Below are 24,079 nucleotides of genomic sequence, written 5' to 3'. Positions count from 1 at the left end.
CAGAGCCAGCGCATTGAGAAGGCCTTGAGCCCCACCCCGAAGCAAGGCTCCCAGCCTCTCCATTTTCAAGCTTTCTGCACGACACAAACCTCCTGATCTGCTGTGTCTCAACGTCCTCCGACACCCGCAGTGAAAATAATACAGGTGAAACTCGGAAAATTAGAATACCGTGGTTAAGTTGAATTACTGAAATAAATGAACTTTTCCACAATATTCTAATTTTCTGAGTTTCACCTGTATATAATAATAATAATTTATTATTTCTACCCCACCCATCTGGCTGGGTTTCTCTAGCCACTCTGGGCGGCTTCCAACTGAATATGAAAAAAAATACAGCATCAGACATTAAAAACCTCCCTAAAGGGCTGCTTTCAGTTGTCTTTTAAAACTAAAATAGTTGTTTATTGCCCCTGCTTCAAGAGTTACAAAGAACTGGATGCTCTCCGTCTCCTGACAATTTGTTAGCCAAAGCAGGAGAAGGAAGCAGGGGAAGTCCTGGTAAATTGGTGCTAATTTGGGTAAGCTCTGAGTCAACAGCAACTAAGCCACCAACGCTACCAGGCTGAAAATCTTGCCTGATCCCCTTTGCTTGGCCGGCTTCCAAGCGCCAAGGGCAAAAGCGAATTAAACCCGTAATTCCCTGAGCTACGAAAAGGACTCGCTAATTTCAATATGCTATCATCAAGGCAGGATCCAGACACACAGGGTTTATATATAGCTTGCCCTTCCTGGAAGGAGCATTGTTGGGAGTGAGGGTCTCCTCTGGGAACCTGGAAGGATCTCAGTTATAGGGGCCAAAGAATAAAGTCGAGAGAGGGGAAAAACCTCTTGCAGAAAGTTCATTAGAAACACAGGGTGCGATGCTCGACACAGAAGAGTTTTGCATTCAGAAGAGCTCAGCGTTTTGCTACTGCTAGGTTTGTGGGGTTTAAAAAGCGTAACAATGGAAAAAGTTAGTAATATTGTTAACAAATGAGATGAAAAATGGATAAACTGAAAGAAAAAGCGATTGACATTGGGAACCAGAGGGCGGTGGGAGGTCTTCTGAGAATCCTAAATGCGATGGTGAACATATGTGTAAATTGAAATATCTTAGGTAAAACACAATATTTTTTTATTTTTTAAAGTGTGTTCCTAGTCCTCACCAATATTGCTACTAATAATTTTTTATTTACACCCCGCCCTCTCGGTTCAGAAAACCGGGCTCAGGGCAGCTAACGGCAAATTTAAAACACTTAATTGTAGAAGCAGCATAAAACACAGTATGAAAACATGAATAACAATAAAATTCAAAGTTCAGAAATCAATTTTGGGGAAACCCATCTAATAAGCATTTGATAGTCACCAGGGCTAGATGGCTGAATTAGTCCTACTTGGGCCAGCGAGGAGGCCAGGGGAGAATTAGCTGTGGGGTCTCAGAGTGGGTAATCTTCATAAAAGGGGAGGGGGAGGGAAGAGAAGGGAAATAAACAAATACTGCACAGATAGGGACGGCAGCATACAGGCAGGGTTTCTACTGGTAGGCGAGGGACTATAATGGGATATGTATGGAAGTAAAAGCTGGACCATAAAGAAGGCTGATCGCCAAAGAATTGATACTTTTGAATTATGGTGCTGGAGGAGACTCTTGAGAGTCCCATGGACTGCAAGAAGATCAAAGCTCTCCATTCTGAAGGAAATTGGCCCTGAGTGCTCACTGGAAGGACAGATCCTGAAGCTGAGGCTCCAAGACTATGGCCACCTCATAAGAAGAGAAGAATCCCTGGAAAAGACCCTGATGTTGGGAAAGATTGAGGGCACAAGGAGAAGGGAACGATGGAGGACTACCAGCATGAGTTTGACCAAACTGTGGGAGGCAGTGGAAGGCAGGAGTGCCTGGCGTGCTCTGGTCCAGGGGGTCACCAAGAGGCGGACACGACTAAACGACTAAATAACAACATGATGGGAGCACCAACATGCAGTCCCACCTCTAGACTCCAGATGCAAAAACAGACGCCTAGCCTACTAGTAAGGTAAAAGGTAAAGGAACCCCTGACCATTAGGTCCAGTTGTGGCCGTCTCTGGGGTTGCGGCGCTCATCTCGCTTTACTGGCCGAGGGAGCCGGCGTACAGCTTCCAGGTCATGTGGCCAGCATGACTAAGCCACTTCTGGTGAACCAGAGCAGCGCACGGAAACGCAGTTTCCCTTCCCGCCAGAGCGGTACCTATTTATCTACTTGCACTTTGATGTGCTTTTGAACTGCCAAGTTGGCAGGAGCAGGAACCGAGCAACGGGAGCTCACTCTGTCGCAGGGATTCGAACCGCCGACCTTCTGATCGGCAAGCCCTAGGTTCAGTGGTTTAACCCACAGCGCCACCCGCATCCCAACTAGTAGTACATGTGAAATGGATCTAGGGGTCTCAGTGGACCATAAGCATGAGGTAAGTCAACAGTGCGCTCTTACCTTCACCAAGAAACTGCCATCTTTCTCCTGGGTGACCATGACCACGGAGTCGTGGAGCTTCTCGTCAAAGTGCACATGGCTGGATGTCCCCTCTGCCGGTTGAGGCGGGGCGAAGCGGACACCTCCCACTTTGGACTTGGTGCCTAGAGGAGACGCATCAAAGCCAAACAGGGATCAGGTGCGAATTTCAGGAAGAGGAATCCACTAGCAACGTTAGACAGAAGTTGGAGCTGCTGATTTGCAGCTGGCTTGGTCTGGTGAACACAGGATCAGGCCCACCTAACCCAGCATCCTGTTCTCGCAGTGGATAACCAGATGCCCCAATAGGATTGTACAACAATAAGTAACCAAAGAATTAAACCCCTATGTTGCAAATCGTTCAGTCCAGACACTGAGGTCCAGCGCCGAGGGCCTTCTCAGTGGTGGCGCCCGCCCTGTGGAACACCCTCCCACCAGATGTCAAGGAAACAAACAACTACCTGACTTTTAGAAGAAATCTGAAGGCAGCCCTCTTTAGGGAAGCTTTTAATGTTTGATGCATTACGGTATTTTAATATTTTGTTGGAAGCCACCCAGAGTGGCTGGGGAAGCCCAGCCAGATGGGTGGGGTATAAATAATAAATTATTATTATTTGTATAATATTGGCAAGTTTGATCTGCCCGGCATTCAGGCTGGGTTGAGAAAACCAGATTTGGCTTTGCACTGAAAACCACACCGGGCTCCTCCTCCTCCTTTTCAGCATCTGGTCTTGTAGCCAAGCAAGGAAAGCGGTATAAATAAATTATTATTATTATTATTATTATTAGTCGTTTGGGTGGGTGGAAGGGAAGAGAGGCTTGCACAAAAGACACCAAGGAGCTGAGGTTATAGAGGCTTTCACCACAATGCCGGCATGCTATCAACACTAGCAAAACAACAACCTATGGTCACTTAAAGCATACTCAATAAACACACGAGATGTAACGGCTGTGTTCTTTAGATAAATAAGGTATACTATTCATAGTATCAAATTATAAATTTCAATGGAAGTAATTCATAAAGTTCAACAAATGAACAAAGAAGAAGACCCAGTGGATCAGATCATTCCTCAGTCAGGTCCATCTGTATAATGGTGCCTATTCCATTTGTCTGTCCGTAAAGTCCAAAAAGCCCACATGAAAGGTTGTTACAGTTCCACAAAATCCTTACACAGAGTCTAGACAAGGATTTTCAGAATATTGGCCTTGTTTCGCCGTCCTGGGCTTCATCAGTACTTAAAGCTCTAAGTAATGCTGTTGTTGTTTAGTCATTTAGTCATGTCCGACTCTTCATGACCCCCTGGACCAGAGCACGCCAGGCACTCCTGTCTTCCACCGCCTCCCGCAGTTTGATCAAACTCATGCTGGTGGCTTCGAGAACACTGTCCCACCATCTCATCCTCCGTCGTTCCCTTCTCCTTGTGCCCTTCCCAACATCAGGGTCTTTTCCAGGGAGCCTTCTCTTCTCATGTGGTGGCCAAAGTCTTGGAGCCTCAGCTTCAGATCTGTCCTTCCAGTGAGCACTCAGGGCTGATTTTCTTCAGAATGGAGAGGTTTGATCTTCTTGCAGTCCATGGGACTCTCAAGAGTCTCCTCCAGCACTAGAATTCAAAAGCATCAATTCTTCGGCAATCAGCCTTCTTGATGGTCCAGCGCTAACTTCCATACATCACTACTGGGAAAACCAGAGCTTTAACTATACGGACCTTTGTTGGCAAGGAGATGCCTCTGCTTTTTAAGATGCTGTCTAGGTTTGTCATTGCTTTTCTCCCAAGAAGCAGGCGTCTTTTAATTTCGTGACTGCTGTCACCATCTGCAGTGATTATTTATTTGTAATGCAAATCAATACAATATCATGATCTCACACATTTTACAGCAAAAGTAATATAAAACCATAAACAACCTTATGCATGATCTGACTAGAGAATGATCTGATCCACTGGGTCTTCTGCTTTGTTCGTATGTTGAACTTTATGAGTTACTTCTGTTGAAATTTGTAATTTGATACTATGAATAGTATACCTTATTTATCTAAGAACACAGCCGGTTTCGTCTTGTGAGTTTATTGGGCTTGCTATCAACAGGCAACAGCTGCAGCTCTCAGAGACAACAATGCACCAAATGGCAGAGATAAGTTTGGTGCTCAGGAGACGGTGAAAAGGGTGCACAGTTTGACTGATGAGCAGAGGCGTGTCAAGTGGAAAAGATCCAGCTCTTTCTTTTGCAAAGGGTTTCTGCCAAGGAAACTTCTTTATAAATGTTTCCAGGGAGCCCGCTTTGGATAAGCGCCGCCACTATGAAGAAAGATGAAGAAGACAAAGACAATGACAAAGAAGAGGACAAAGATAGAGCAGAAGACAAAGAGACAAAGGAAGAAGACAAAAACATTTTCTAATGGAACAAATTATATTTTTAAAATATGTTTATTTTGTAGATGCACATTTTTAAAAGCCTGCCTGGCGTCTTTCGTTTCCACACCTGAGAACCGACAACAAACCATTAGCCTAGGTCCTAAACTGCCTTACCCAGCCTGATCGCCTCTACAGCCAAACCTGTGCAGATTCCCCCATCCCCCAAACCAACCCAGCAAGCAGCACTCTCAGCCCGTATCAGCCCTTCACACAGTTATTTTCTTGAAAAATGTGGAAAAGTTCAGAGCAACAGGTCACTGCGTATCTGATGGACGGAAAACATGATATTGGGCAGGTGCTTAAAAAACAAAAGGTCAGGGACACGAGCCCCAGCAAGCTCAGACAAGGCGGTGGTGCCGATAGCTGGAGGGAGAGGGCTGCACAGCTGTGGCCAAGTCCTCTCCACCCCCAGGGTGGGGTTCAGCATTAGCAGAGCATTGAGCCCAGCCACCTGGAAGCAACCTTTCCATCAGGCCACACCAAAGGCAGAGGCCAGCTGCCCTTGGCTCTCCTGCATCTGATCCCAAGCAACAGCCATTCCATCAGGCTCCCCTGAACTGTTTCCAACCTAGCTGCTCACTGCAAGAGCTCTGTAACCTGAAGCACCGGTACCCTAAATTTGCTCTTTCCCCCATTCTCCTCCCTCCTTGTTGCCTTTTCCTTTTATGCTGCGTCTGTTCAACTGCAGGAACGGGGGCAGACCTGTTTTTCACCGAGATGAAATCCCCTTTCAGGTTTCTCCATGCCATGAACCATATCATAAACTCCTGTCGTATCCCCAAGGATGTCCTCCTGGCTTCTGGCACCAGGCCCAACTCTGTGACACAAAGATGTCTGCAAAAGTGGCACAGAGGATGGCGACATCAACCACACCGTGTGGGAATCCCTTTGCAGACAACTGCCGTGCCTGAAGACAGACCGTCAGGTCATGCATCTGTAGCAGTGACCAGAGGAGAAATGACCACTGCACTGGAAGGAGCACAGAGAGAAGAAAGGCCTTGGTTATGGTTACCAGATTTTTTTCAATGAATCCGGGGACACTTTTTTTTTTTTTTTTTTTTTTTTTGAAGCCGAGCAGCAACAGGGAGTCAGTAGTGGGGATGGTGAGGTGCAAAGCCCTTCTTTCGCACCCTGTGAAACATAAATGCACAACGTTTTTTAAAAAACTGGGCAATGGCACGCCGCACGCCCGTGACTCCAGAGCCTTCCCCGATCTCCTTCACCTTTTGTTCTGACAGATCGGGGGAGGCTTGGGAGTCACGGGCGGCAGCCATTGCCCAGGAGCGCTACAAGGCACGTGGTTTCTCTGCCAGGCAAGGTGCAAAGCCCTTCTTTCGCACCTTGTGAAACATAAATGCACAGAGTTTTTTAAAAAACTGGGCAACGGTCACCCGCCCGCAACTCCTGAGCCTCCCCCGATCATTCAAAACAAAGGGGGAAGGGGGCAGGAGATCTGTACTGCCAGACGTCCCCAGTTCCCCTTTGGCAGCGGCAGCGGCAGCGGCAATCAGCAGCCCAGAGCCAGCCTGGTAGCACAGTTGGCTCTGGCTGGCTTCAGGAGCTGCTCACTGCCATGGTGCCCGCCATTTTTTCTTGCCAGAAGTTTTGGTTTTGCAAATCTGGGGACATTCCAAAAATGGAATTTGTCCGGGGAGAAATTTGCAAATCCAGAGACTGTCCCCGGGGACCGGGGACATCTGGTAACCCTAGCCTTGGTGCATCTGCAGCAGCACAACCAGACGCCTCCATCTGCCCCAGCTGCAACAAAACATGTCTCTCCCCTATTGGTCTCTGCGGCCACAGCAGGTGCTGCAACTCTCCAACTGATTGACCTCACCCCCAAAGGAGCCCTCCTCCTTTGTCTCTCAAGACAGATGCCAACAATATCATGTGGCCTCTTACCTTTTCTCTAACCCAGTGTTTCCCAAACTCAGGTCTCCAGCTAATTTTTGGACTACAACTCCCATCATCCCTGGATACAGGACCAGTGGTCAGGAATGACGGGAATTGTAGTTCTGAAACAGCTGGAGACCCAAGTTGGGGAAACCCTGCTCTAAACTAAAAAGGCCCTAGAAGAGGCTGCCGGTTCAGTAGATACATGACACAGCAGTCATTTATTTCAGCAGCCAAATGCTTCCTCTACCTTGCTCATTGTATTCAGAAATGCAGACAGTTTAGAAGCGAAGCAATTCACGATTCATTGACTGCACTTATAATCCCATCCTTCTTCTGCAAGGAGCTCATCCAAGGTTCCCCCCCATAATTTAATAATAATAATTTCTATTAATTGTACTCCGACTATCTTAGCAGGTTGCCCCAGCGACTCTGTGCAGCTTCCAACATATATATAAAAACATCATCAAACATCAAACCTTAAAAAGCTTCCCTATACAGGGCTGCCTTCGGAGGTCTTCTAAAAGGTATATAGCTACTCATCTCCTTGACATCTGATGGGGGGGTGTCCAAGGTGGGTGCCACCACTGAGAAGGCCCTGTGCCTGGTTTAATCCCACCAACGCTGCAAAGTAGGTTAAGCTGCAAGGCAGTGGACTGGCAGCCCAAGGTCACAGCCAGTGAGAGTCATGGCTGAGCCAGGATCTGAACCCTGGTCTCCCGGGTCCTAGTCTGACACTCTTAAGCACTACTCCAACCTACCCACGACAGCAAGCAAGGACGTGAACCTGGATCTCCCACCTGATGTTTACTACTACACCTGCCTCTCCTAACCTTGTATTAATGTCTGAGTAAGCAAAGGATTCCTGACTCCCCGGTTGTTCAGCAATTGCAACAGAAATGACTCACCCACTGACAATATATCATAGCTGGAATGAAGAAAGTTGGGGGAAAGGACAGACCACGTTTATTGAGGGGGGGGGGTGTAAGGGCTGGGCTCCATTCAGTTCTGGTACTCAAAATCACTCCTGTGCTGAAAATTATTGAATCCTAAGCGTACGTCTTTCTATACCAGATGCCAGTTGGTGGATTTCAGGGTCCCAATAAGATAAGGTAAAGGTAAAGGTACCCCTGCCCGTACGGGCCAGTCTTGACAGACTCTGGGGTTGTGCGCCCATCTCACTCAAGAGGCCAGGGGCCAGCGCTGTCCGGAGACACTTCCGGGTCACGTGGCCAGCGTGACATCGCTGCTCTGGCGAGCCAGAGCCGCACACAGAAACGCCGTTTACCTTCCCGCTGGTAAGCGGTCCCTATTTATCTACTTGCACCCGGAGGTGCTTTCGAACTGCTAGGTTGGCAGGGGCTGGGACCGAGCAGCGGGAGCGCACCCCGCCGCAGGGATTCGAACCGCCGACCTTTCGATCGGCAAGTCCTAGGCGCTGAGGCTTTAACCCACAGCGCCACCTGCGTCCCCCCAATAAGATACAGTGCTATAAAAAAGCATAATCTGCAATGGCTGAAGTCCCATCTGGTGCTGATGAGTTTACAATTATGCCCCAAGCAAGGCGACTAACATCTAGGAGGCTTCCCTCCTCCTGTCCAGCAAGGTTTTCCGCGTCCCCCTCCCAGGTCAAAGTACATGAACTTGCCTTTCCAGAAACTCCTGTCCAGCAAAGGAGGAGGAGGAAAGAGGAGGGTGGGTAGCACATTCCAAATTCTGCCCATCAGCCATGGATCAGCTGCTGAGGCTGCAATCATGGAACTGTAGAATTGGACGGGAACCCCAGCGGTCATCTATCCCACCCCCCCTGCAATGCAATCCTACATGAACCTCCCTCTGCCCCACTGAACTCAAGAAGCCCCTTACCTCTGAAGAGACAAGGAGATACAGTGGAACCTTGGTTCCCGAACAGCTTAGCTGTTGAACAAACCTGCTCCCGAACACCGAAAACCCAGAAGTGTGTGTTCCGGTTTCCAAATGTTTTTCGGAAGCTGAATGTCCAACACGGCAGGAAGCTCCTGCAGCCAATCGGAAGCTGCGCCTTGGTTTTTGAACGGTTTCAGGCGTCTTCCTGCATGGATTAAGTTCAAGAACCAAGGTACCACTGTACATGTCTGTGTTGTCAATAAGGCCAAATAATGGGGGTTGAAGCCACTGGGAGTTGGGGGAGGAAAAGGTTGTTAACGCAGAGAGGTTTCGGCAGTAGAAGGCAGGAGAAATAGAAGCACCAATTCTTAGAAGACTCCAGACGTCTGCTAATAATTTTTTTGCAAAGCTGCAGAGCTGGTCTGTTGAGGCATCTGTACACTGAGTTTATAAGCACCTAAGAATGTGAGAAGGGTCTGCTGGATGAGGCCAATGGCCCGCCTAGTCCAGCATGCTGTTCTCACAATGGCCAGCCAGGAAACCAGTAAGCAGGATTCGTGCACAAGAGCTATTCTTCCCTCCTGTGGCTTCCAGCATCTGGGATTCAGAAGCATTGCAGCTTCTGACTATGGAGCTATTTTATATCTATCATGGCCAGTAGCCCTCAATAGCTGTCTCCTCCTCTAGGAATCTCTCTACTCCTCTTTTAAGGCCATTCAGTTTTGGGGCCGCCACCACCTGTGGGGCAGTGAGCTGCATAGTTTCCCCATGCGTTGCATGCAGAAGCACTCCTTTCTTCCAAGGAGCTCAGGGGCTATCCATTCTTAGACCCTCCAACGACCCTGCGAGGAAGGCAAGCCTGAGACGCAGCCCTCTGCCCGCCAAGCCAGAGCCAGTAGCGATTTGAACCCGTCCCCAGTTCAGGCAGTCACGGCGCTGCCCTCTGCACCAAACTGGCTCAAACCCCTTTCATTCAGGTTTCTGCCGCGGCATGCGGATTTTCCTGAACCGATTTGCATCCGCTTTCTGAAACGGATTATTAAAGGGAGGCAAGGACTGAATACAAAACACAGAAAGGCAGACATGGAGCAAAAGATTCGAGCAACTCTGCCAGGTATTTCAGCCAGGTCCGTTCCGTATGTTTGGGACACAACAGACCCCCTGCCCAAGAACAGCTCTACTGCCCTTGCTCTTATTTGCAAAGAATGTTATTCCCTCACCTTTTCTACCTCCGGGTGCAGTGATGGATGTTCGTTTGGACATATCACAACCAAAAAGGCTCAAGACAGAATTCGTGCGACGTCGGCATAGCACAGCCTTTGCATAGCACAACCTGGAGCAATGCCATGGTTTTGGACTACAGTGGTACCTCACGTTATATACGCTTCAGGTTACAGACTCTGCTACCCCAGAAATATTACCTCGGGTTAAGAACTTTGCTTCAGGATGAGAACAGAAATCGTGCAGCAGCGGTGCGGCAGCAGCGGGAGGCCCCATTAGCTAAAGTGGTGCTTCAGGTTAAGAACAGTTTCAGGTTAAGTACGGACCTCCGGAACAAATTAAGTACTTAACCTGAAGTACCACTAGACGACTCCCAGAAGCCCCAGCCAGCACAGCAGTCGTAGTCCAAAATCTCTGGAGGTGACTGGGTTAGTGTGGGCAGGAATTTTGCCCAGCACAGGACCACTGCAACCTCCCCAAACTTGCAATAGAGAACACGTAACGTTTCAAGCACAATCCTGATCGTTTGTGCTCAGACTGCTCTGCATCGTCTCTGCGGCCCATGCAACCCTGCAAGGTAGGCCTGCGCTGGCTGAAGCTGATGGGAGCTGGGATCCAAAAGAGTTGGAGGGCACCAGGTTGGTGAACGCTGTGCTAGCAACCCTCCAGGTTGCAGGCTGAGAGACTGCAGCTGCCTGGACTCGGCCTGATCCAGGAGGGAAGCTCTGGCATTCAAACTAAGAGCAAGGAACCCTGCACTCGAGGAACATGCCTGACGGAAGGGCCAAAGCAGCCCAAGACCACCCAGGATGCTCAGGTCGCCGTGGAAACGGGCATCCAGCCCCACTCGGGTACCACACACCGGCCACTCACCCTTGTTTGCAGTCGCCATTTGACCCAGGGAGAAGTTCCTCCGGCTTGCTCTGCGTCGAACTTCGGCCAGCCCTGTCAGCGAGGGGCCATGCTCCGAGGGGGTGCAGCGGGCTGCCTCTGAAGACAAAGAGGGGGTGCACAAAGGGGAGCAGGAGAGGGGAAGAAGACAGGCAGGTTGAGCCACAGTTAAGAGACTTCTCTCTCCCCGACAAAAGATCTTGCACAGGGTAGGGAACCGCCTTGCCCAAACAGTTCTCCGAAGCGTTCCCTCTGGGTCCTAAGGGCTGACATGTCCAAGCCCATACCAACAATTTTCTTCATGGGGGGGGTGAAGAGGAGGAGGAGTGGACAAGCAGGCTCAGCATCCTTAGGGAAGTGAACCGTCAACCCCAATCGCAGATTCCGTGACCCACAGGCAAAAAGACAAAATGAGCCCAGGACAAAAGCTAACACACCCCTATAGCCCCCACCTGCCTGGGAATTGCAGAGAGTTTTCCACAAGCAAATATCCAGAAGGCCGGTTTGCAGGAACTGGACCTTGACTAGAGCCTAAGGTTACCATACGTCCCTGTTTCCTGGGGACAATCCCCAGATTTACAAATCAGTCCCCGTACAAGATCCATCGGAGTTGAAAAGTGTCCCCGGATTCATTGAAAAAAATTGGGGAACCTTACTATAGCTGCACCAACCTTTGGAACTCCCTGCCACTGCATATTGAGGTAGGTACCATCTCTACCATTTCCTTTGCAAACTCTTCCTCCCTTTTTCTTTTTGCAAGACTTTTAAAGGCTTGGAAGTTTCTAATCCCATCCAGTTTCTCTCCACTGGGGCTGAAATTGTTTGTTTGTTTGTTTTGCAAAGCTTTACTGTTGATTTTTTAAATTATTCTTCTTAATAACATACATATGTTTTCATGGGAAGCAACTTGTAGGCACCTCCTCTCGGTCCCTTCAGCATCAGAGACACGAAATTCCCTCCTCTCAAGAAAGGTCAGGCTTGACCATCACCTCGCTTTTCTTCCACCTTCCTGCTCAGACAAGCCTTTGGGAACTGACATGTAGACCAGGGTCTCCCAAACTTGGGTCTCCAAGTTTCTGGACTACAAATCCCATCACCCCAAGCTAGCAGGTCCGGTGGTAAGGGATGATGGGAACTGTACCCCCAAAACAGCTGGGAAACCTTGGTCTAGACCAAGCTGATCGCTGGGCTTCTTTCAGGGCAAACTGGATTTTAATAGCTGGTTCTAAATTTATTAATCTCATAAAATTTATACACTGCTTGATTGTAAAAAAAGAACAACCCTTGAAGCAGTTTACAAAAGACAAAAATCAAGGGGGTGGGAATCCTATTTTGAAACATACAAAAGTTAATATACTGAAACAGATTCACATTACCTCAACTTTCTAAGTCTCTGGGTGGACTTGTCCAAATAATAATAATAATAATAATAATAATAATAATTTATTTATACCCCGCCCATCTGGCTGGGTTTCCCCAGCCACTCTGGGCGGCTTCCAACAAAACACTAAAATACAATAACCTATTAAACATTAAAAGCTTCCCTAAACAGAGCTGCCTGTTTAGAATGTCTTCATCACGGCACCAAAAATAATACAGTGATGGTGCCCGCTTGATATCACTAGGCAGGCAGTTCCAAAGTGCCAAATTAAAAGAAGGATTTCTTACAAATGCGCAATGAGTATTATGGGGCACCTGTAGCAGGGCCAATGCCTCCGATCGAAGTGGCTGAGTGGGCAGCTGTGAGGTAAGGTAATCTCACAGGTAAATTGCTCCCCAGTTGTTAGGGGCTTTGTATGCTAATAACAGCACTTCGAACTTGACTTGGTAGCAGATGGGCAGCCGGTACAGATCTGTGAGCACAAGAGTTATATGCTGGCAACACCTCCCTCCTGTCAGCAATTGTGCTGCAGCATTCTGCACCCACTGCAGCTTCTGGGAGAAGCGTGAGAGAAACCCCACATATTTTAATTATTGCTTTTCAGCTGGTTTGTTCTTACAGCTTTGCATTTTATAATGTCTCTAAGTGCTGTTAGCTGCCTTGCAGGAGTCGTTCAGAAGCTGGCGGACTCTTCTTCCTTGTGGTTTTTGAAAGAGAGGTTGGGTGGCCACCTGTCAGGGATTCTGGAGCGGTGGTCCCCGCGTGGCAGCGGGTTGGGCTAGATGACCGCTGGGGAGCCCCCCCCCCCCCGCTCTACAATTCTATGAGCTGAACGCCGACATGGGAGAAAGGCAGGCTATAAATACAGTCATACCTCTTGTTACGTTTGGTTCAGGTTGTGTCCTGCACCAACCCGGAAGTACCAGAAAGGGTTACTTCTGGGTTTCGCAGCTCGCACATGCACAGATGCGCAAAATGATGTCACGTGCATGCGCAGAAGTGACGAATCGTGACCCGTGCGTGCGCAGACGCGCAGACGTTGGGTTGCGTTCCTCTCGGGTTGCGAACGGGGCTCCGGAACGGATCCCGTTTGCAAGCAGAGGTACCACTGTACAGTAAACAAGAACAATCAAATAAAGGGCACGCGCACTGCTGCCGATTCAAACACTCAGGAATGCCGGCCCACCACCAGCCCCTGAGCTCATAAACATAAATCTCATTAGCACGCTTTCGTTCCCCGTTTTCTCCAGAGCCTCTTGAGCCCCGAACAGGTTGTGCAGGATGCCGGCACGCCTGGGACCTTGGTGTCAATTGTGGAGAGAGATGTTCCAGATATAAAAATAGAGCCTGCTTTGAAGTTCTCACCTCCTCCTTGGCTTCTGAACGTATTATCTTACAGCGCCTTTGCATCAACAGCATCCCAGTTCTTAGACCCATTTTTAAACACAGAAACACGGGAGCTGCAGAGTCTCGAGAGCTCAGCAAAAGAAAGAAAACCAGAAGCAAAATGACAGAGCGAGACCAAGAATGCAATGAACCCTGCAGCCATTGCCAACCTGGTGCCCCTCAGATGTTCTGGACTTCTTCATGAAAGCGCTTCTTCCTGCAGTGCGCCGTTAAACTATGGAACTCACTGCCACAGGAGGGTTTAAAAATCAAGCAAATTCATAGAGGGCAAGGGCTACTGAGCCATGTTAGAAACCGAGATATGAAAGCTAGGAGCTAAAGGGCACCTTAAACCAAGGTTATGGGTGCAACAACGAAATGGGCACATTCTTAAATTATTATTATTATTTTTTAAGAACAAAAATGCAAAGCTGAAAATGAATGAACTGCAGTTAAAATATTATGCTCATGTTTCACATGGTCTAGTCCAGGGGTGCCCAGCTTCCAAGAGACTGCGATCTATTCCAACTAAAAATAAAAAAAAACTGGCAGTGATATGCCCATTGTATTGACCAAAGTTGTTGAGCTTTTCGGGGGGTAGCACTGATCAGACGCGGGTGGCGCTGTGGGTTAAACCATTGAGCCTCTTGGGCTTGCTGATCGGAAGGTCGGCGGTTCGAATCCCCGCCACGGGGTGAGCTCCTGTTGCTCGGTCCCTGCTCCTGCCAACCTAGCAGTTCGAAAGCACGTCAAAGTGCAAGTAGATAAATAGGTACCGCTCCGGCGGGAAGGGAAACGGCGTTTCCGTGTGCTGCTCTGGTTTCACCAGAAGCGGCTCAGTCCTGCTGGCCACATGACCCGGAAGCTGTACGCCAGCTCCCTCGGCCAATAAAGCGAGATGAGCGCCACAACCCCAGAGTCGGCCACGACTGGACCTAATAGTCAGGGGTCCCTTTACCTTTAAGTTACTGATCAGAGTTGTTGAGAAGAGGAAGCAGCAAAGCTGTTGAGCAATTTTTTATTTTTGAAAAAGTGGTTGGGGATCCCAAGATCGACCAGGATCAACCATGGGAACATCCTGCAATCGACCAGTAGATTGTGATCGACCTGTTGGACAGCCCCGGCCTAGAGCTTCCCCTTCTCTAACTTCTGCAGTCTTCAGAGAGCAGAAGCGCGGAGGCAGAAAAAGGTCGTCTTTTCCTTCCACGCTGCAGTTTTAATCTCAAATCTTAGGCCCAGTCCTGCGCCCAGAGCTCAGAAACTGCTTGCACTATTGACATTTCCCATCGCAAAATGCGCCGAGAACAATGGGGGTTATGAACGTTGCCATTGAGGGCTACTAGACGGGAGTAGCTCAGTTGGTAGAACATGAGACGCTTAATCTCTGGGTAGTGGGTTCGAATGCCGCATTGGGGGAAAGACGACTGCACCTGCATGTTTGTTGTTTTAAATCAAGTTATATAATAATAATAATAATTTATTATTTATACCCCGCCCATGAGGCAGGCCTTCCAACTGAATATTAAAAACACAATACAGCAATCAACATTAAAAGCTTCCCTGTACGGCGCTGCCTTTAGATGTCTTCTAAAGGTCAGATAGTTGTTTATTTCCTTGACATCTGCTGGGAGGGTGTTCCACAGGGCGGGCGCCACTACCAAGAAGGCCCTCTGCCTGGTTCCCTGTAACCTCACTTCTCAGGGGGGGGAACCGCCAGAAGGCCCTCAGCGCAGGACCTCAGTGTCCGGGCAGAATGATGGGGGTGGAGACGCTCCTTCAGGTATACAGCACCGAGGCCATTTAGGGCTTTCAAGGTCAGCGCCAACACTTTGAATTGTGCTCGGAAACGTACTGTGAGCCAATGCAGATCTCTCAGGACCAGTGTTATGTGGTCTCGGCGGCCGCTCCCAGTCCCCAGTCTAGCTGCTCCATTCTGGATTAACTGCAGTTTCCAGGTCACCTTCAAAGGAAGCCCCACACAGAGCACGTTGCAGTAGTCCAGGCGGGAGATAACCAGAGCATGCACCACTCTAGCGAGACAGTTTGCGGGCAGGGAGGGTCTCATCCTGTGTACCAGATGGAGCTGGGAGACAGCTGCCCTGGACACAGAATTGACCTGCGCCTCCATGGACAGCTGTGAGTCCAGAATGACTCCCTGCTGTGAACAAGAATTATATGCAGACCTGCTACAAATTACCCAGAGATCCACCAGCAGATCCCAGCCTACCCTGAGCCTATTCCCAGTCCAGGAGCACCGGGGGAGGGAGCCCTGAGCACACTCCAATCCGGATCCCATCGTCCCCTCCAGTGATTTGGCAGAACCATCAGGCCCTGGGCCAACTTCTCCCCCAGCCTGGGACCATCTGGTTCTGCTCATCCTCCAGAGGAGGAGATGTCCTTTTAAAGCACGTCAGGCCAAAAAGTCCTTTGGAGCTGAATCGGGAAGCAACTTCCAGATGGGCCCCTGTGTCGGTCTCTAGCAGAAAACAAAGAATCACGTCGCAGCACCTTTTTTTAAAAAATAGCCAATTTATTTGCAATTAAAGGAGATTCCGTCTAAACGTTAGGAAGAACTTCCTGGCAGTGAGAGCCATGTCTGGTTTTCAAATAGAGGCTGGAGTGCCGTCTCTCAGGGATTATTTAGCTGCAATTCTTACACTTTGGGGGGGCTGCACAAGATGACACTTGGGGTCCCTTCTAACGCCACGGACGTGAAAGATTTCACTAGGAATTATGAGCCTCAGAAGTAAAGAGTGTGGCCATGTGCAACAATATTCCTTATTTTATTCAAATTCTACAATTTCTAGTAATGATGAATGATGATTAGCAAATGTTGATTATAGAATCATAGAATTGTAGAGCAGCAGCCCCTCAGATATTTGAAGCTGGCTCTCAAATCTCCTCTTAGCCTCCTCTTTTCCAGGCTAAACATACCCAACTCCCTCAACTGTTCCTCATAAGGCTTGGTTTCCAGACCCTGGGTCAACTTGGTTGCCCTCCCCTGAACATGTTTCTTGACTTTTGATTACATTTACGTTCCTAAAAAACTTGGGTTGGTGTCGACAACTTTATGAGCTCATCAATAAGTAATTATTATTATTATTATTATTATTATTATTATTATTATTACTATTATTATCAAGGGGCCGATGAACTCTAACGTCTGAGGAACCCTTTCTGGGAGTCAGAAAGTCCTGTGGAACAAAGAACCTGCAAGCAGAAAAAATTCCTCTGCCAAGAATTAACTGATTGCAAGTTTCTTCCGTATACCTGAAGGAGTGTCTCCACCCCCATCATTCAGCCCATACACTGAGGTCCAGCGCTGAAGGCCATTCCGCACCCACCCCAAAAAGTCTTAAAAGCAGGTTTGGGAGTTGAGTTGGCACGGGAACATCAAACGAAGGGTTCTGTTGGTGGGGGGTGAATGAAAAGAGGTTCACAGAACGATGATGATGATGATGATGATGATAGGGAAAATGCAGAAAGGGAAGTTCACCTCCCTCTTTCTAGGGCCTTATTATTATTATTATTATTATTATTAACCCAGCCAGTCTGGGTGGCTCCCAACAGAATATTAATACTAATAATAAAAGCGACAAAACATGAATTCACACAGGCTTTTACAGTAGTGTTTTAAATCGGGACTGTTCCCATGCCATCTGTTACAATGGGGTGGGTGGCGGAGACGTTTTCTTTTCTTTATTTTAACTATGATATATTGCATTTTCAGGAATGCAACCACATAAAATTAAAAGGGCTCCACAAGACCGAACTCCGGGGGCTTGCTCTAAATAAAGCGCTGTTTGCTTTGTTCCTTGAAAGAGTTTTGGGTTTTGTTTTTTCCCCCATCAAGAAAAGAATGGATCTCCAGTCTACTGTCAGCAGCATGTCTACATTCCCTTTTTTCTGAAAGCATCCCTACCTGCCATTCAGTAATTTTACTAGCAAGACTCAGGCAGCTCACCCCCCACGGCCTTCAAACAGATGGGTGTCTGACTGAGAAATGGAGATGGGAGGATGGGAGGGAGAAATCGAAGAAATATCCATTTTTTTTCCAGGCAGAGAGGACTATAGCTCAGAGACACAGCAGCTGCTTGGCTTGCAGAACGCCTCAGGTTCAATCCCTGGACATCAAGTGATGCAGAGCGGAAAATTTATTTATTTATTCAGGCTTGACAGCTTAGCTCTTTCTTCCTTGCATTCAGGAAACACGGAAGCTAAATCAGATCACTCTCGTTTTTATTTTATTTTTGAACGCAAGAGGGAAATGATCCTAATCTGCACAGGAAAACCCCTCCAGAAAACCCCCATGGGTGTCTGACACTGGCCATTACTTGCTACCTGAGACCCTGGGCCAGGGGTCAGCAAACTTTTTCAGCAGGGGGCCAGTCCACTGTCCCTCAGGTCTTGGTGGGGGGCCGGACTATATTTATTTTTTGGGGGAAATGAATGAATTCCTATGCCCCACAATAAGCCCAGAGATGCATTTTAAATAAAAGGACACATTCTACTCATGTAAAAACACGCTGATTCCCGGACCGTCCGTGGGCCGGATTGAGAAGGCGATTGGACCAGGGATCACAAATTCATTGAGGACTGGGGAAAGTTTACAGATTATCTGAAAAACATATGTGATGAACAGACAACGCTAGTGGGTTTTAAAGAGGTTTTGTGATAGTTTAAGGTGTATTGTAAAAAAGAAACAGAGATGAAAGGATAATACTAATCGGCAATATTATATATAGAAAATGCGTGAAGATAGGAAAAATGGATGATTGGTGGAGGAGCTGGTGGAAGTACAAAAACTGGAAATTTGAAAACATGGTTGTGTGGATTAATTTGTAAAGAAAAAAATCTAATAAAAAATTATTTTTTTAAAAAAAGAGTGGGGGGAAAAGAGAAGGCGATTGGGCCGGATTCGACCCCCGGGCCTTAGTTTGCCTACCCATGCCCTGGACGGCCAGTACTGTATAAGGCAGCATCGCATATGGCTCGAATCCTGCATTCAGAAGAGCTCAAGGTGAACCAAGGGCAGGTGCAGAAAGGTGAGGAAGAGGGATCCCAAAGACCTGAAATCAAGGTGAACTCCAGGAATATTTTTCCGTGTTATCATCACATGTGCATTTTATGCACATAGAAATAATAATAATAATAATATTTATACCCCGCCTTCCCCGGCCAGAGCCGGGCTCAGGGCGGCTAACACCAGTAAAATTACAATAAAAACATAATGGGGGGGACCCCAATTTAAAATACAGGTTAAAATGCAATTTAAAATGCAGCCTCATTTTAAAAGTAGCCCATAGATCAAAACCATACGGGGAGGGAAATGTAAGGATCCAAACCAAAGGCCAGGCAGAACAGCTCTGTCTTGCAGGCCCTGCGGAAAGATGTCAAGTCCCACAGGGCCCTAGTCTCTTGGGACAGAGCTTTCCACCAAGTTGGGGCCAGTACTGAAAAGGCCCTGGCCCTAGTTGAGATCAATCTAACCACCTTGCAACTTGGGTCCTCCAAAGTATTGTCGTTTGTGGACCTTAAGGTCCTCCGCAGGGCATACGAGGAGAGGCAGTCCCATAGGTACATGGGTCCTAGGCCACATACAGCTTTAAAACACAGGGAATAAAAACTAACCACATTTCTAGCATTCCCAAAAATGGCAGAGCAAAATAGATTGTTTGTGCTTGGAAGAGAGGGAGGGAGGGAATGAATGAACATACAGGGAAAGGATTGTGCTGACTTAGGGTCTTACGGGATTAGCAAGAAAAGGAAGGGATTACGGAAAATCACCTTTGAGGCAAAGGCTGCAATCCTAGAGGCAGGCTTGCCTTCAAGAAGCCCCCACTGCACGCACAGGGAACCACATCCGAGTCAACACCCTACAGGTTTGCCCCACTAGGCTGCAATTTGATCCCCAGTATCCGCTGGTCAGGGAGGCGGGTGGCGCTGCAGGTTAAACCACAGAGCCTAGGACTTGCGTCGTGCATCTGGAGTCTAGAGGTCGGGACTGCATGTTGGTGCTCCCATCATGTTGTTGTTTAGTCATTTAGTCGTGTCCGACTCTTCATGACCCCCTGGACCAGAGCACGCCAGGCACTCCTGTCTTCCACTGCCTCCCGCAGTTTGGTCAAACTCATGCTGGTAGCTTCGAGAACACTGTCCCACCATCTTGCCCTCTGTCGTCCCCTTCTCCTTGGGCCCTCCATCTTTCCCAACATCAGGGTCTTTTCTAGAGAGTCTTCTCTTCTTATGAGGTGGCCAAAGTCTCAGAGCCTCAGCTTCAGGATCTGTCCTTCCAGTGAGCACTCAGGGCTGATTTCCTTCAGAATGGAGAGGTTTGATCTTCTTGCAGTCCATGGGACTCTCAAGAGTCTCCTCCAGCACCAGAATTCAAAAGCATCCATTCTTCGGCGATCAGCCTTCTTTATGGTCCAGCTTTCACTTCCATATATCACTACTGGGAAAACCAGAGCTTTAACTATATAGTGGTACCTCGGGTTACATACGCTTCAGATTACATACACTTCATGTTACAGACTCCACTAACCCAGAAATAGCGCTTCAGGTTAAGAACATTGCTTCAGGATAAGAACAGAAATCGCGCGGCAGCAGCGCGGCAGCAGCAGCAGGAGGCCCCATTAGCTAAAGTGGTGCTTCAGGTTAAGAACAGTTTCAGGTTAAGAACAGACCTCCGGAACGAGTTAAGTACTTAACCCGAGGTACCACTGTACGGACCTTTGTTGGCAAGGTGATGTCTCTGCTTTTTAAGATGCTATCTAGGTTTGTCATTGCAGGCGTCTTTTAATTTCATGGCTGCTGACACCAAAAGCATTCTCGTTTAGACAAGCTTAAAGGTAAAGGGACCCCTGACCACTAGGTCCAGTCGTGGCCGACTCTGGGGTTGTGGCACTCATCTCACTTTATTGGCTGAGGGAGCCGGCGTACAGCTTCCGGGTCATGTGGCCAGCATGGCTAAGTCGCTTCTGGCGAACCAGAGCAGAGCACGGAAACGCCGTTTACCTTCCCGCCGGAGCGGTACCTATTGATCTACTTGCACTTTGACGTGCTTTCGAACTGCTAGCTTGGCAGGAGCTGGGACTGAGCAACGGGAGCTCACCCCGTGGCGGGGATTCGAACCGCCGATCTTCTGATTGGCAAGTCCTAGGCTCTGTGGTTTAGAACACAGCGCCACCTGCGTCCCTCTAGACGAGCTTACCCAGATATTTAATCTGCTCTTAGTTTATTGTAAGTTTTAAAACTGTTTTGAGCTTACTAGTATTTTAACGAAGACAGGAGTGCCTGGCGTGCTCTGGTCCATGGGGTCACGAAGAGTCGGACACGACTAAACAACAACAGCAACAGTATTTTAACTTTTTGAAGGTCTTAAATGGCCTATTCTCCTTACGACCTTCCCTGCACCTGATGATCTCAGGTGTGGGAAGGCAGGTTTGGGTTGTGGTTTGGGGGAAACAACCTTGCGAGCCAAATTAGACCTCTGGTTGGGCCAAATTAGAGCTGCGGGCCACAGACTCACCACCACGACGGCTCAAACTTGGCTTCGTGCACCTGGGTTTTTAAAAAAACAAATGGTGCAACTCTGTGTGTTTTCTGTCTCTCCAACAGCTGCTTTCCTCCATCTTACTACACTGAACACTAAATAGATTTGTCTCCCCCCGCCCTTGCGCTCCTCGTTGAAATATTATTTACCGAGCCCATTTCCATTAGGAAGGGAGCTCTTTAAAAGCCGAAACACCCTAGGGCTTGGCTCTGAGCCGCCAGACTATATAATGCCTTTTTCACTAACCACATCCCTCTGCCAAAATGGTGCAGACATACGGGGTTATAGCCGTTGCTGTGCTTTTGTGCGTTGAAAGATTGCAGCCATTACTCCTGCTCCCCTCCTCGCTGAATGTGTAATCCAGGCTAGGCTTGGGGGGGGGGGAGCTTTCAATTGGTCTGTGCTTGCTTCGCGGGGAACGCAATGGCTGCAGCTGCCGCAGCGCCACAAATCCTGGCTCAGCCCCGGATGCCACCGAGACAGATAACAGAATTGGGTCTACGTGGTGCGTGTAAAATCTCAAGAACTGCGTGGATGATGGAGCAGCTCCCCTGCAAAGGAACGTCACAATGATTGGGACTTTTGAGCTTAGAGAAGAGGCCATGGGAGGTGACACGACAGCCGCTTATAAAATTACATGTGGCATAATAGTAATAATTTATTATTTATACCCCGCCCATCTGGCTGGGTTTCCCCAGCCACTGGGCGGCTTCCAGCAGAATATTAAAATACAATGATTCGTCAAATATTAAAAGCTTCCCTAAACAGGGCTACCTTCAGATGTCTTCTAAAACTCAGTTGTTTATTTCCTTGACATCTGATGGAAGGGCGTTCCACAGGGCGGGCGCCACTACTGAGAAGGCCCTCTGCCTGGTTCCCTGCAACCTCACTTCTTGCAGGGAGGGAATGGCCAGAAGGCCCTCGGAGCTGAACCCCAGTGTCCGGGGTGGAGATGCTCCTTCAGGTATACGGGGCCAAGGCCAGCATAGGTCAGCCCCAACCCTTTGAATTGTGCTCGGAAATGTACTGGGAACCAATGTAGGTCTCTCAGGAACGGTGTTATATGGTCTTGGCAGCCACTCCCAGTCCCCAGTCTAGCTGCCGCATTCTGGATTAGTTGCAGTTTCTGGGTCACCTTCAAAGGTAGCCCCAGAGAGAACACATTGCAGTAGTCCAAGCGGGAGATAACCAGAGCATGCACCACACTGGCGAGACAGTCCATGGGCAGGGAGAGTCTCATCCTGCATACCAGATAGAGCTGGGAGACAGCCGCCCTGGACACAGAACTGACCTGCGCCTCCATGGACAGCTGTGAGTCCAGAATGACTCCCAGGCTGCACACCTGGTCCTTCAGAGGCATGCAGAAAGCGAACAAAGAAATATTTTTCTCCTCCTCTTGCAGCACTGGGACTTGTGGGCATCTAATAAAGCTGAGTATTGGAAGATGCGGGACGCAGAAAAGGAAGCTCTTCTTTCATGCAGCGACTGGTTAAACTGTGGAACTCCCTCCCACAGGATGCAGAAATGGCTAGGATTAGGCAAATTCGTGGAGGAGGAATCATGTGTTCGAATCCTGCTTGCGGGGTTTTCACTGGGGCATCTGGTTGGCCACTGTGAGAAGAGGATGCTGGACTTGGAGGGGCCATGGGCCTGATCCTGCAAGCTCCCTCTTTCGTTCTTATGGTAACCAAATATCATAACTGAACACTGGGTTTTGCTATGGTCCTTCTCTATTCTGAACTGGTTAAAGCCCACCTGGAGTCCTATGTCCACTTCTGGGCACCACAATTTAAGAAGGTTAAAAGTGCTTCTCCACCTCACCTGTCCAGTTTTCTATGTACTTTCAGGACAACTAGACAAATTGGTGTTTATCTCCCTAGGAAAACCAAGAAGAAATTGGGCAGCTTCCACCCTGTGTGTGCTGTTAGCATTCAATATAGCAGAAAGGAATTACTTTCCAAACAGTAACTAAACTGCTCTGTTATACTAAAAATAAAAATCCAACTCTATACTTTTCCTGAGAGCAATTGCATCTTACTCAGTGGGACAAGCAAGAACCTTTCTGGGATTTTTGCATTTAGTGTTTGCTAGAAAATTTCCCTCTGCAGAATTAGAATAATTTGCACTGGGAACTGTTTCGTAGAATTCTTCATCAGCATCTGACATAAGCACTGTTCCACAGCATTTGATATTTTCATTTATATACATTCATTCAAAATAAGATGGGTTTATAAAGCAATTCACACTTCAAAACGACCTTGACAGATTAGAGAACTGGGCCAAAACAAACAAGATGAATTTTAACAGGGAGAAATGCAAAGTATTGCACTTGGGCAAAAAAAATGAGATGCACAAATACAAGATGGGTGACACCTGGCTTGAGAGCAGTACATGTGAAAAGGATCTAGGAGTTTTGGTTGACCACAAACTTGACATGAGCCAACAGTGTGATGCGGCAGCTTAAAAAGCCAATGCAATTCTGGGCTGCATCAATAGGAGTATAGCATCTAGATCAAGGGAAGTAATAGTGCCACTGTATTCTGCTCTGGTCAGACCTCACCTGGAGTACTGTGTCCAGTTCTGGGCACCACAGTTCAAGAAGAACACTGACAAACTGGAACGTGTCCAGAGGAGGGCAACCAAAATGGTCAAAGGCCTGGAAACGATGCCTTATGAGGAACGGCTAAGGGAGCTGGGCATGTTTAGCCTGGAGAAGAAGAGGTTAAGGGGTGATATGATAGCCATGTTCAAATATATAAAAGGATGTCACATAGAGGAGGGAGAAAGGTTGTTTTCTGCTGCTCCAGAGAAGCGGACGCGGAGCAATGGTTCCAAACTACAAGAAAGAGGATTCCACCTAAACATTAGGAAGAACTTCCTGACAGTAAGAGCTGTTTGACAGTGGAATTTGCTGCCAAGGAGTGTGGTGGAGTCTCCTTCTTTGGAGGTCTTTAAGCAGAGGCTTGACAACCATATGTCAGGAGTGCTCTGATGGTGTTTCCTGCTTGGCAGG

At 48.1% G+C, this 24,079-nt stretch overlaps 1 protein-coding gene across 1 annotated transcript in view; it reads right to left on the bottom strand.

Annotated features, from left to right (window-relative positions):
- ADISSP (adipose secreted signaling protein) overlaps positions 1-24,079 on the bottom strand; it is a 66,151-nt gene that overhangs the window by 29,698 nt on the left and 12,374 nt on the right. The window contains exons 2-3 of the mRNA XM_083757196.1: positions 10,727-10,843; positions 2,445-2,587 (exon numbers count right to left, since the gene is read on the bottom strand). Coding sequence (XP_083613322.1) covers positions 2,445-2,587; positions 10,727-10,745 — 162 coding nt within the window. The 5' untranslated portion in view covers positions 10,746-10,843. The remainder of the gene's footprint in view (positions 1-2,444; positions 2,588-10,726; positions 10,844-24,079) is intronic.

The sequence above is a fragment of the Podarcis gaigeae genome, assembly GCF_964106915.1.
Source record: "Podarcis gaigeae genome assembly, chromosome: 9".
Lineage (NCBI taxonomy): Eukaryota > Metazoa > Chordata > Lepidosauria > Squamata > Lacertidae > Podarcis > Podarcis gaigeae.
The sequence above is the reverse complement of the archived record's forward strand: the minus strand, read 5'-3'. Positions and strand labels throughout refer to the sequence as shown.